Source organism: Perca fluviatilis, chromosome 9 (genome assembly GCF_010015445.1).
Source record: "Perca fluviatilis chromosome 9, GENO_Pfluv_1.0, whole genome shotgun sequence".
Classification (NCBI taxonomy): Eukaryota; Metazoa; Chordata; class Actinopteri; order Perciformes; family Percidae; genus Perca; species Perca fluviatilis.
Window position 1 is genome coordinate 32,639,027 of NC_053120.1, and position 14,128 is coordinate 32,653,154.

General features: G+C 39.5%; 1 protein-coding gene across 1 annotated transcript in view; it reads left to right on the forward strand.

Moving 5' to 3' along the window:
• nlgn1 (neuroligin 1) overlaps positions 1 to 14,128 on the forward strand; it is a 441,774-nt gene that overhangs the window by 202,167 nt on the left and 225,479 nt on the right. Inside the window, exon 3 of the mRNA XM_039811895.1 lies at positions 1,418 to 1,477. Within this exon, the coding sequence (XP_039667829.1) occupies positions 1,418 to 1,477 (60 nt within the window). The remainder of the gene's footprint in view (positions 1 to 1,417; positions 1,478 to 14,128) is intronic.

Consider the following 14,128-nt stretch of genomic DNA (forward strand, 5'->3'; position numbering starts at 1 on the left):
CTGTGTGTTATGCTCCCTGCTAGCATACATCCTTTACTTCAAGGCTGCATGTTTTCAGATCTGTTATATCGTTTCTGTGTGTATCTCTATGTGTGTTCTTTGTAGGTGTGTTTATATGTGTCATTGTTACTTACTTGTTTTTAGATAGCATGTGTTTTATGTCTCTGTATGTACAGGAAACTCTTATTAAAATGACAATTTGTTGGTTTTAATAAAGAAGCTACTGACCGCTTCCCCTGTCAAAATATTCCACCATTTTTGCCAGAGCAAGAAAACACAGTGCATGAGGAAATAGTTTGATATATTGGGAAGTATGCTGATTTGCTTTCTTGCAGAGTTAGTTGGGAAGACTGAAGCCACTCACATGTCTGCATGTTAAATATATTGCAACATCAAGCGGCTTAGCTTAGCATAAAAGCTGGTTCCATGGGGGAAACAGCTAGCTTGGCTTTCCTAAGGTTACAAAATCCACTTACCATCACCTGCCAAGCTCACTAATTCAAATGTTATTTCTTGGGCGCAGTGACTTCTTTGAGTCCTGTTGGCTAGCTGGTTTCCCCTATTTTTTGTCTTTATGTCAAGCTATGCTGACCAGCTGTAGCCTTTTATTTACTGTGCACACACAACTTTAACACAAATTAGAGTGGTTGGTTTAACTCTGCAAGAAAGTGAATAAAAAGTATTTTTTCTAAATGTAAAACTATTTCTTTAAGCAAAAATAACTACCCTGAAACTATTTTTATTATATAACTCTTCGGAAATTAAAATAGGGAGAACAATTGAAATCAAGTTCTCTTCTGTCATCAAACTTTTCTGATGTGGGCTATGCTTCACTGCAGAGCCCCTGCAGTCAAATCTACAGTATGCATGACATTGGATCTACATGTTTGTGTGTGTTTTTAAGCCCACACACAGTTAACACACTGAAAATACAACAGGGGCAGTTTGTCACATGCTTCTGTTGAGTGCTCTGCTCTTAATAACACTGCTTCTTTTACAGCCTCAGCTTTTTTTCTCTGCTACAGTGATCATTTCCAAATGTTAACATAATGTCTCTGAAATGTATTATTGATGCTACTGTATGCACTGTTTCAAAGACGTTTATGTCTTTTGATCCTAAGAGGTTTATCCTCAGTTAAGTTTCCATTTTCAACAGAGAACTAATATTTTTTCAGCCTCTTTTTTTAAAGTCCCTCTTTTCTTGCTCATAACAGTAAAGTCCTACTGTAAACATGTGAAGTGGACTTTGTGGTAATGGTTGCCCAGTCCCCTTGTCAGTGTGAAGATTTTTCCAAAAAAGGGGCTATAGAAACTTTAATTATTGACTACTTTCTTATCTTTTGAGAGCATCTTTTGAAGGCTGTGTGTGTTCTTGATCACCCTGTTTTCCTCCATCTTCTCCTTCTTGGTCCTATAGGTCCCCTTACAAAGAAAAACACTGATGATTTAGGTGATAGTGACCGCACGGACGACGAAGGTATTTTTTCCCCCCCTCCGATGCCAAACTGATTTGCATGACAAGGGAAACCAGACTTACCCTTTCTCCTCCAATTTTTTATCTTCTTTCATTTTCTTACATTTCTTGTCCTTTTTTTGAAAGTGATGGACATTTTCTTTTTGCTCTTTACTCGTAAACTCTTTTTGGGCTGGATGTGTTTTGTCCTTTTCAGCTTGATGTCTAAAGTTTACATGTTTACCACCATTCTTTGATAATAACATTGTAACATAGATTCTCTGCTTGGATTTGCTGTTTCCTTTACTTTCCTTTTCTATGTTGCATCCCACCAGCAGATCAAGTAACTATTAACCCTTCAGCCAGATCTTAACACATTTTTGCATGTTTTTCTTTTAATTCGTGTCGTATAAAATCAGATCATGTTAAAAAAAAAAATCAACGACTGGCTAACTGGCTTGCACCTATACTAAGACTTAGACCTGTTCAAATTGTGGGCGTCAAACCAACAACCTTAGTATGTGAGGAGTCTAAAACAACATGAAAATACTGGAGAAAAAAAAAATCATTGTAAGCATCCCTTTCAGTCGTGGTTGCTGCAGAGTCATGTGGGGGCGTCATCCCTCCTGGCATGGTTTCCTCTCCTACAGGGCGAAGTCTGAGCTAATTTACTACACACCAGTATCTGAAGCTAACTGTCTGGTCAAACACCCGCAGTGGCTGTTAGATTCAGAACCTAAGTCCCAACCTGCCAAATTACTTGTTTTGTAGCTACATAAAATGTGGATTGGCTAGCAGACATGACAGACTTGGCAGTAATAAAATGAACAAGCATTTGGGTGGAACTGATTTCAAGTGACATTACTGTCATTATGGTTTCAAGTGATCATCTGGGCTCTCCATTTTAATGCTTTTTGGAGAACACACAATCAAAACAGCACATAAATACTCAGTACTCAATTTCTATTGCATGGTAATTCTAGTGGCCTGCTCATGTGGCGATTGTCAATCCCATGATTTTCAAACTTTGAGGACTGCTTACACAGCAGATTGTAATTTAAATTTTGCAAGCATCTCGGAGAGACAGAGCAGCAGAAATGATCTCATTTGTTGAGTTAAATCTCCACAGAACCAGAGTTCCTGTGGGTAACAGACTGAAGTCAAGAGGAAACAGAGGAGAGCAAATATTACCAAGTCTGATCATGCTAGTAACATGTAGCATAGATGATATAAACCAATGTATGTATATCCCTTCCGTTCCAAAAACATAATTCTCAAAGAAGTAAAAATAGAAATACAAATGATAGAAGTAAAAATGCCATCAAAATTGCACTTAAGAAGCAAAGGTAGACATATATTATCAATAAAATGAACTGGGAATGTTGTGACCTTCATTACTATACAGAGTTTACTCTGTATGTCAACTAACAGCTGAAGCTCACAAGATGTGGTTGAAGGCTCTGGAACTGTGAACATGTGCTAAGTTATTATTTATTTTTCCTGTGAAATTATATAAATTACTCATTTATTTATTACTGACGAAATAACATGCATTTCAACAGTGCAGCTGGTCAGGGTATAATATATTTAAACTGCTTTCTATATTGTTGTAATATATAACAATATATTATATTGTATAAGGTGATTATATATTGTCAATGCAAAATTTGAATAACTAGTAACACTGGCGGTCAAATAAACGTTGTGAAGTTGAAAGTACAATATTTTCTTTTTTAAGGTACTGTATTAAAACTATAAAGTAGCTTAAAATGTAAGTACAACTGCCTCAAAATTGTATGTAGCTAAGTAAGTACATGAATAAATGCTGTTAGTTACCTTTCACCAGTGATACAAAGATACAAACTAAACCAGTCATGACGATATGTGCTCTGTAACTTAACTGTTACAGTTACTTCTATCCAGTTCTGCCTCTGAGGGATGTTTATGTAATTTAATGAACTTTATAATATAACTAACATTCCAATATGTGCCTTGGAAAGATCTCTCTCACCACCTGCAATTTCCAGTCAGAAATTTGGATATTCTATATTGTAATGAAGATGATCATCAGAAATTTTTACTATGACAAGATAGATTCCTTACCAGGAAACTCCACACTAGTATGGATGCCTGCTGCCTCACTATATTGGTACTGTGCAATGCAGTATGTAACCACATTCGGTATTCAAGACATGTTAGTTACCTATTTTATCTGTGGCCTGATTCACTCACTACATTTTTGGAACTAAATCACATGGTTTCTCTTCTGCACACATACCTGTGAACCCTGAAACAAAGGGAACATCAAAACACATTAGCATTTACCACATACTGTTGTTGCTTTGAAGACATATAATCATAGAAGATTATTGGGAATATGAAAAGGAATACTAAAGGGACCCAGTGGATACCTGACTAAGACTATAGGACTGAAATATTGGAATTGCTCCTCTAGAATTTAAATTGTGGAGGAGCAATTCCAATATAAATGCTGTTTGAAAGCTAAGACAGTGTACAGTGTGCTGGAAATCCAATAATCTCTATAATACAAAAATATAAAACTTCGCTTAGCTGCCATAAACAAGCAGTCCTTTGAAAAGCCATATTAAGGATAAAATGTCCTTGATAAAAGCCTGAGATAGAGTCGTATCCCCTTCAGGCTGCTGGAGTGCAACTTTAATGACAGGCAGAAAGTCTTAATAAGGCACCTCTACTGTATAATGTGACGAAGTAAACAGCAATTACATCCAAATAAGGCTCACAACCATCCGGATCCCTTTGATCTGTGCCATTACGCTGTTTTTCTGGGAGCTCACAAACACAGACACAACACACACACACACACACACACACACACACACACACACACACACACACACACACACACACACACACACACCAATACGATTAGAGAGTCACACAGATCTATTCAATGAAATCCCAGAAATCTTCAAGTATTATCTTAAAATAGGATGCAGGGCAGACAACTAATCCTGTTTAATATAGAGGAAAATATGCTTGAGGACACACACATACACACGAACAGTCACATACTCTGTTGCCCCATCCAGGCTGACTCTGATCAGCTCGGATCCCCCCCAGTGATTCCTGATGCTCTTAACCCTTGGCCTCTTGTCGCCTTGTAGATGCAAACTCAAAGAGGACATCCCTAACCTCCCCAACCCTCCCACTCAGCAAATCTTGGATTTTACAATTGCTTTATACTCACTAAAGCTGGTGTTTGTAATCCTTTTGTGCTGGGAATAGAGATGTAAACAGGAAAGTCCCTGAGAGCTGAGGATTTGTTAGAAGCTCTGCGCTTTTTTACAGCGAATAATGCTGGAGTGGTTAAGAGTGGGTATACAGAAGTTGAGATGTTGTGAACTGTGGTATATACAGAGGCTCATATAAGGCCCCTGGTATCCTTTATAAAGTATTATATGGCTATACCTGTGGGATATTGATCTCCTTATACACTATAGATATATTACGTTTTGTGGAGGGCACAAGGATATAGATTGTGTCACAAAATGAAGACAATCCTGGAGCTGAGGAAAGGATGACAAAAGATCAACTGGGGAATGTGCTACCTTGTTGCATCAAGCTCCCCCAGAGGCTCCAGCTGGGGACATTTCAGGTGTAACTCCCACTATTGAGGCTGCTTTCACAAACAGTGGAGTACAAGTAAAACCTCCTTTGCCACTACTTGTCACCATCGTACAAATGAAAATACTGCAATTAATATTTGATTAATATCAGCAATGATATGGAAGGATCAAGTCCATCTATATCGACAGGTAAAGGAAAATGCAAAAACTAGACCAACCAATGTGAAACCACAAAACAAAGAGTTTACTGCATAGTGGCCTAATGCTCTAGCAAGCATTTTAAGTGCAGTTGCAGTAAACTGCTCTTCGCATTGCAGTCATAGCAATTCAACAAGGACAACAAAACTTCCTAAAGGATTTTCAGATATGCCGCTTCTATGGTTGGTGTCTGGTAAAGTTTAGGCAGTTCAAAATACTTTATTTGACAGCTGGCTCAGTCTTCTGTGTCAAAAATAATCTGTAGACCCAACCATCCACCCTGACATCCTACATAAGCCATTGTACAAAGGTACAACCATGACTGTGCTACTTTCACGTCATATGTAATGGAGGGTATGGGAAAGATTTTTATAACTTAAATCAGCTCAAGTTTGCAAACGCTGAATTAGCAAATTGCAAAGTTTGTTTAGTTTAAGGCAACATGTCCTCATACCTAAACGACAAAAAATATTGTTTGCCAATTACTCCCAAAACAACATATATGACACATGTTGTGAAATGGTAGCAGTTTTGGTGCCATGTGGTTAACATTGTGAATTGAAAAAAAACTACCTGGCAGCTGCCAGGCTGGACACTTTTTGTCTTCCACCCCATGCACAGGGACAGTGAGGGAAAATGACATCTGCTTTTCCCAGTTTGTGAGTTGGCATCAGACATGTGTTTTGGAAATGGTGTGGCCGGTAAAGCCCTATCCAAGAAACACCTTGCGAGATGGCTTAGCATCTTCCAAGCCAATGGGCAGGCAGACCCTCCCACACTTTACATGCAGCTAGGCAGTGTAGCCAGCCTTTTTGGGTGGGGTGAGTGATGAGGACATATGTACAGCAGCGTTGTGATCTACGCCCTGTCCATTCATACGGTTCTCACTTTAATGACACAGGACTGGTGAAATGGAATACGTGTGTGTCAGTTGTGTTGCACCTGACTCCCCTCTGGGCATTATACACCTACCCTATGCTCCTTTTTTTTTATTTAACCTTACGTAAGTCGATTGAGAACAAATTCTCATTTGCAACGACGACCTGTCACATTCACACAGTTACACATTCATACCTGGAAGCTGCCCAGTACAACCACAGTCTGATTTCCGCCCCTCCCAAAGCCGTAAACTCTCTAAGCCTATACAGTCAGGGAGGCAAGTCGTGTGCATATCATCCGCAGTGTTGCCAACTTAGCGACTTTGTTGCTAGATTTAGCGACTTTTCAGACCCCCTTAGCAACGTTTTTTCAAAAAAGCGACTAGTGACAAATCTGGTGACCAGTATTGTCCAGCGAGCACGCGAGGTATTTCTCTCCTGTAGCCGCCAAAACAGTCTTCTCTTCTGTGACTGAGGAGCAGCCCCTCCCCGCTCTCCTCATGTGCAGCAGCACTGCGCACAGTGCGCTGGCAGTTAGAAGGGGAGGGGGGACAGGGTGTGCGGGGGCCGGTGTAGATAGGAGAGACAGTAGGCCGCGATGGGAGAAAGACGCTGCTGAGCTGGCCTGGCCCTGGGCTTCTTTGAGAATTCCTTATTGATCTTTTTCCCTCCCTTTGTATAATTTATTTTTTTACTGCAAAGATAGGCTACCTAAGTAATAATTATAAGGTCAAATAAATTCCTATATTGAATTTCTGATTATTTGGCTAAAGATTTCTATTTCTTTCTATCTACCTTGCTGACACAACCACTAAACTCTATGCAAATGATTGTATGACGTCATCTAGCGACTTTTTACCAGCCAGTTTTTTTTTTTTGCTTCATAAAGGTGAATAACAGGAATTGCACAAACATTGTTCTTTAACTTGTAAGAATACACATTTAAATGCTGTTAAGTACCACCCTACAGACACAATGACAATTCACAGTTAGCTTGATAACACATGCATGTCAGCGCATGCACGCACATACACACACACACAGTGCTAACTCAACAGATATAGACCTACCACAGCTTGTATGTAAACAAATCCCACGCGGCTGTGTTGATGGCAGATTTAGTCACGTAGACAGGTCCTGACAGCTGTTAGTTACAGCGTTCAGGAACCGTTAAACAGAACTAAATTAATATTATTATTACTGGTAAAGTTACTAGGTACCAAACTATTTTCACCTGTTCCCAACTCCCAACATGCACACGCACACACATCTGTGCCACTGTCATTGTACTGTAGCCTACGTCAGCGTTGCATTATCTCATCCCATCTCACCAACAGTTTAATACTTACTCGCACATTCAAACATAGTCAGAGAACGGCTTCATCTTCTTTTCAATCGCATGAACATTCCGAAACAGCAGTCGCATCCTCTCAAACTGCGCTGCTTTCATGGACGTCAGTGCCTTGACCGCAATGGTCTCCTCCGGAAGTGCAGTCTTTGATTTACAACTTTTTGTCTTTAGGTGGCTTTTTGATGACTCATGGTCCTTAATTGCTTCTAATTTTAGATTTTTAGTCCCGATTACAATATGATTTGACTTTACTTTCTCTGAGCCATACATACAACAGTCACTGCAGTACATTTGTTCTGTACTGCTGTCATAAATCAGCCACTCACGAACCTTGCCGTTGTCGCCGATTGTCCACTTTGTATTAAAACGTATTCTTTTACTTTTCTTTGACTTTCAGCTGGCCTCTTTACCCCAGTAATGTGCCACCACATTTGTAGCTAAAATCCAACGAAATGGCGGACTTCGTTGAAATGTAAAAGAACAACAGTTGCAAATACAACCTAATGAATCACTCAATTCTCATTCGCTACCTGCCGAAGTGGCAGGTAGATTGACAGTGTTACCTGCCAATTGCAAAATTTACCCGCATATGGCACGTGGTTGGGTGTTAATTTCAGGCCCTGCCCTGGACACTATCCATAATATCCAATGGTTAATGAGTTAATGGTTAATGAATTGTGTTAAATAATCGTGATTTCAATATTGACCCAAATAATCGTGATTATTATTTTTTCCATAATCGAGCAGGCCTAGCTTAGCGCCACCCAAGACGATTGCGATTGATTTAAAGAAATGCCAATAAACCAGAGCACGTTTTTCTCCCATCCCGGAATGCTGTGTGGACTAGACCCTCCTCCACAGCGATGTGGAGAAAGGTCTGGCAATGCGAGACTATATGCTCCTTAATGACCCAGGGAATGTGGTGTGTAGGGTGTCTATTGCTTGTCTTTTGACCCCTGCAGGTCATGTCACTACCCAGTTCATTTGCATATTACCTGGGTTGGCTGGGCCCCCCTAGTTCTCACGGCAGCTTAGGTTATGAATGAGTAGGTTGGCCACGGCGACTAGCCTTTAGTCAGCCAGGATCAGTGTTGCTGGGTCGGTTTTATGGGGCGTTCATTCATCAGGCTCCACCCACTCTACCCATAAAATCCAGTAGAGGGTGGAACTTATGAGTTTGAAAGAAGATTACAATATAGTAACCCTAGTTCTATAAGCACAGTCGGAGCCCTCTACCAAGGGGCACTGTCACTCCTACATTGCTCGCTGAAGAGGGTGTAGGATAGCAGACAGTGGCATGTGCGGCTTCATATATTCCAGGGTCCCCACATATTCAGGTAGGTACGTATATGCAAAAATTCGGTGGCTGAATGTGTTCTTGAGATTAAAGGAGAGTATTTCCCATAGTGTTTAGTAGAGGGCTCTGCCTGTGCTTATAGGTGGTCTGGTTTAACCCTTGTGTTGTCTTCCCGTCAACCTTGAAAAAAACACTTATTTTTCGATGTTTTTGACGCCTTTTTTTCACAGTTTGTTTTTGCTTTTTCCAACGATTTAAATTGTTAAATTTTTTTCTACACATGTTCAGTGCTTATTTCTACATCCCATATTTTCTGATATAAAACAAAAATTGAAAACGGGTCAATTTGACCCAAAGTCAACACAAGGGCTTTAAAGGTTAAAATGGCGTACCATAAAGCACTACATATGCTATATATTGGTTTAATTACCTTTAACTGACTTTGGCTTGAGTTGGATTATAATATTTACAAGTTGGAAACTGGTAAATATGGTATCTCCATCAACATGAACTTGGCCTTAAAAAGGACAGCGATTACTTTCCAATTTTGTTATTATTTTTATTTTGTTATTATGAGCAACATCACAGCTCAAATAAACATATATGTTGTCATGATGACATGCAATGCAGTAAAAGCAAATATGATTAAAACAATGTATTAGTTCAGACACAAATCCTACATACAAATGTAATATATTGCTGAGAAGATATTCAGTTGCATATGGCAGAAGTACGGTAAACATTCCATCAAATCTGCATGCCATTACATATTCATACTCATGCCATCTTACACATGCCAATGGATATGTACTCTGTTGAGTTACATCCGCACAGTTGCAGCGATTACACAGGAGCATTTCATCTGGAAGCATTTTAATTTGTGTTTACCTCTGGGCCTCATTTTGTTTCCTGTTGCTTTTACGGAGCGTCCCCATGGTTTTGCTCCCTGCAGCAAAAGGCTGAATCCAAAAACACCTCTGCTCGTTGTCTCTGCTGTTGGTTTGATAAGTCCTCTACACTGGCAGAGGGAGAGGATACCAAAGTTGTTGCAACAGCCCGAGGGCATCTCTCAGGGTTTGCTCAGAGAAATCTAAAGCACCTGGATCTCTTTGATCATAACCTCATCCTCAAGGAAGCAACAATCTACTCCATGTTGGCATGGTACCTTTCCTCTGACAAACTCTTCCTCACCCATACTCGTCCCTGGAAAGATTGAATGGTCGAATCACTTCAAGATTGCATTTTATTTTAGCTCTTCTCAAAGCTAGCTTTCATCTCACTGCTCGCTGTAAACAGGACAGTTGTATGTTCCCACCTCCATTGTTAAAAAAACCTAAATCATTTAAAGTTACTTCAAACAGAAGAATAAAAGGACATATTGATATTGAAAATAATCGTGTAAAAACTGGATGTTCCTGTAATAACGCCAAATACAACATTAACTCACTCCATGCAAGAGGATGATGGAAAGAGATGACATTTGCAATCAGCTCAATGATGATTAGTTTATAAGTTAGGGGAATGGGAGAGACTAGGGTTTAGATTTTTATTTTTTTTGGCCCTGAGTCTTGCTTTGGCAGCCAGTGAAGGATGCCAGGACACCATACCGAGAGCAAGCTGGATTACATAAACTTAAAACCTCCCTGTACAATATGTTTAATATACACCGGGACTTCTTTCAAAAAGTAAATTCAGGTAATTCCATCAAATGCTCAAACATTGCCAATTTTATCCTAACCTCACCTCATTACTGCTAACCTTCAGCGCTAAACAAAAAGACAAATCCACTGGATGTATCCCGTTGCAGCAAATAATATGTATTTATGTAATACTTGAGAGCACATATACACATACAGAAAACAGTAAAATGTCATACAGCTCATAGAGAGTATTCATATACTTTCTCATATCTCATGAGAGAAATCATATTGTGTGAAAATACACCATATATATACTTGAAGATCATCCTCGTACTCCTCCTCATCATCATCATAACTAGCATGGTTGTTCTTTTCATCAACATGATCCTCATCCTCATTTTTAGGGCCAGAGCTTCGACAGCGGCGAAGGCCCTATTGGAATTGAAGGAATTATTTTCCCGCGCAATGAATCGGCTTTTTGGGGACCTTATCATACTCAAAAACTCACCAAACTTTGCACACAAATCAGGCCTGGTGAAAAATTTTTACAAAATATACAAAACTTAAAAAATGTAGCCCCTGCAGTACGTTTGACGTAGACTCACGAAATCTGGTACACAAATGTATCATGTCAAGACGTACAAAAAGCAAATTTTCCGCCATTTTGAATTGAAAGTTCGAAATTAGTGTGATTTTGGCCATTTTCACATGTTGTACTTTAACAAACTCCTCCTAGAGATTTCATACGATCGACTTCAAATTTGATCTGTGCCATCTTAAGAAGTTAAAGATGAAAACTTAAAAAAGAAAAACTTTTCGTCATAGGGCCTGGCTGTGGCAGGGCGGCCATTTTGTGTGTTTCGCCAACGAAACAGGAAGTGGGTATAATGCAAGTGTACATTGCCCAATCAGCTCAAAAATGTTCAGGATTCATTAGAGTCCAACCCTGAGGACATCTAGAGACAGATATTTATGTCATTCCCCTAGCCTGGGTAAACCCTGACGAACTTCCGACAAATTTGAGATTTGCTTTGCAGGTCAGTCTGGCGAAGAGCCCATTCAAACCCATTTCCAATGTCCTCAAAATTGAGGCACCAATCACAACTGCTGAGGCGGGCTTTACACCAATCACGACCGTTGAGGCGGGCTTTACGCAGACGAGGATAGCGCAGCAACGGCGAGCAGCTTTTTGTTTACATTCAACATGACGGCCATGACCGGCGAGCTGCAGGTCAGTCTGACATATGGCGATTTCATGGCGGTCAACGTTACAATTAACTGACAACATAAGTTATACTGAAGTTACAGTTCTGCGCGACGACACAACACACGGACAGAGACACAGTCTCTTTTTCCTTTTTCTCAACTTTTCCGCCGTGTGTGGCGTACCCTCGTAGTGCTTCGGCGGCAGGTAGGCTGCGTGTCCGCTATTCTTGCACATGTAGGGAACCTCGTGAATTAACCTGCAACATGTCAGCTGTTTGGACATTCTTCAGCGGCGGTGCAGCAAGATAACAAGTTTGCAATATGCAACACCTTCAAGGAAAAAGTAGGGCGTGGACTTCTTATGTACTGTCGCTGTGCTGGAGGGAACCAAAACCACAATCACACATTTTTTTTGTTGGATATTGGATGTGAAAAGCATGACCTGGATCATTGGTCTGATTGGTTGAAGGACCATCCAATTGCGCCCAGAGGCATTTGAGTGGCGTCCGTTGGTGACGCCCCTTTGGAAATGAACTGTCAATGAACCTTTCCCAGACCCACTCTCAGTCACAACTGAGAAGGGTCTGGTGTCAACCAGGCTATCATTCCCCCTCTCTCTGCCCCTTCATGTTTTCAGCTGTCCTATAATAAATTAAGGCCTAAATTGCCCAAAAAATAATGTTAAAATAAGAATTAGCTAGATAGTCCTCCCTACAGCTACTAGTTTTATGCACAAATGTGCATGAAAACAGGTGGATGGAAACACACCTTTTGTTATGGCTGTGACAAAAATCATCAACAGCGCAATAGTTGTTGTGAGCATTATCATCTATTTATCAACATCACTGTCATTTTAACATCATCATTACAGTTGTCTGCAGTCATCATTTTTGTCAATATTGTCATCACTGTAATAAGCTAACATTATTATTATTATTATTATTATTATTATTATCATTATTATCATCTTTATCAAGATTACCAGTATGGTTGTTGCCGTCATCATCACCATTATGGCTGACACCCTCATAATATCAACATTATCTTCATTGGCATGCTGATGATTATGATTCTCTCTCTCACACACGCACACAAACACACACACACACACACACACACACACACACAAACTCACACATCTTTTCATTCACAAGGAAGGTAAAGTGGAGGGCAACCCACCTTTTTATGTTTTTACCAGAGTAGTTTTGTTATTTTAATACAGTATTTTAATAAAATAAGCCATCATTTCATCAAAGTAATCCTAGCGATGCACACAACTTAAAAGCATAATTGAGCCACCTTTACAACAGTGTTTGTTAGTGTGATCAAGTTCCTTCTGAGTAGAATTTTTTTTTCCTGAGGTGTATACATTATTTTGTTCCTTTAGCCCCTGGGTTTTGAGTACTACTTTACAACTTTCAGACACAAACACTCAATCTTTATGCCTCTCTTACTCTCGGAAAAATTGAATATCTTTTTATTCTCTTGTCTCAGAGGAAACACTTTTCTATTTTCTTGCTTGGTTAATTTTGTATTCCACATAGACTCACTGATCTCTCTCTGGACCTGAGTCCCTCAGTAGTAAAACATCAGTGGGATTAACAACGTGTGCTGCTGCATGTGCTGATGGAGATAGTTAGGAAGCAAGATGAAACGCGGTATCTCGGAGATGCAGAAGATGAAAGTGAAACCTTGTTTTTGGACGTGGGTTCCAGCATATTGTTAGATCTCTCCAAGTCTTCTTATTCTTTTTGCGTACAATCCAACCCGTATTAGAATCAAGTCAAGGGCTAAAGCTTTACAAACAGCCCTCCCTTGTTCCACTCTAATCAGCCATATTTAACACATGAGTAATTCTGCTGCTAACAGCATCCACCATTCTCCTCACCTTGGCATCATATTTGACAGATGCAACTACACATTCAAAAATATAAATAGAAACACACCTCCTTCTTTGTTGCAGGATAAGTAAATCCAGTATGACAACTGATCACCGACCGCATTTAGCTACTGCCTTATTATACTGTAATTTATGGAAATGACTGACCTGTAATTTAAAAGCTAAATCAACATCCTGTCCTTCACAAGTGTCCCATTCAGGTTTTAGTTCTGTTTAATATCTCAGTGCTCACATGCATTTATATTCACAAAATCAAGGTAAATATTTCCCTACAGCTAAACAACTATGAAGTGCTAACCTGAATCTAAATTAAAGTTTCAATAAACCAGTGATTTTTCATAAAATTGTCTAACCTCATATGCAATTATTTTTATTAGATTTTCTTCCAGATTAGTCGCACAAGTTTTACCTCGACTTGGTATGACAGTTTAGATTGCCACTCAACGTTGACAGTCCAATGCCTGGACACTCAGCACTTTAAATATCCCATTTCATTAATACCTATATGGATTTAAAATAGGTTAATAAATAAACAACATATTCCAATCAAAACAAACATGTTACAGCCTTCATGTACAAAAATGAATGGTTTGACGC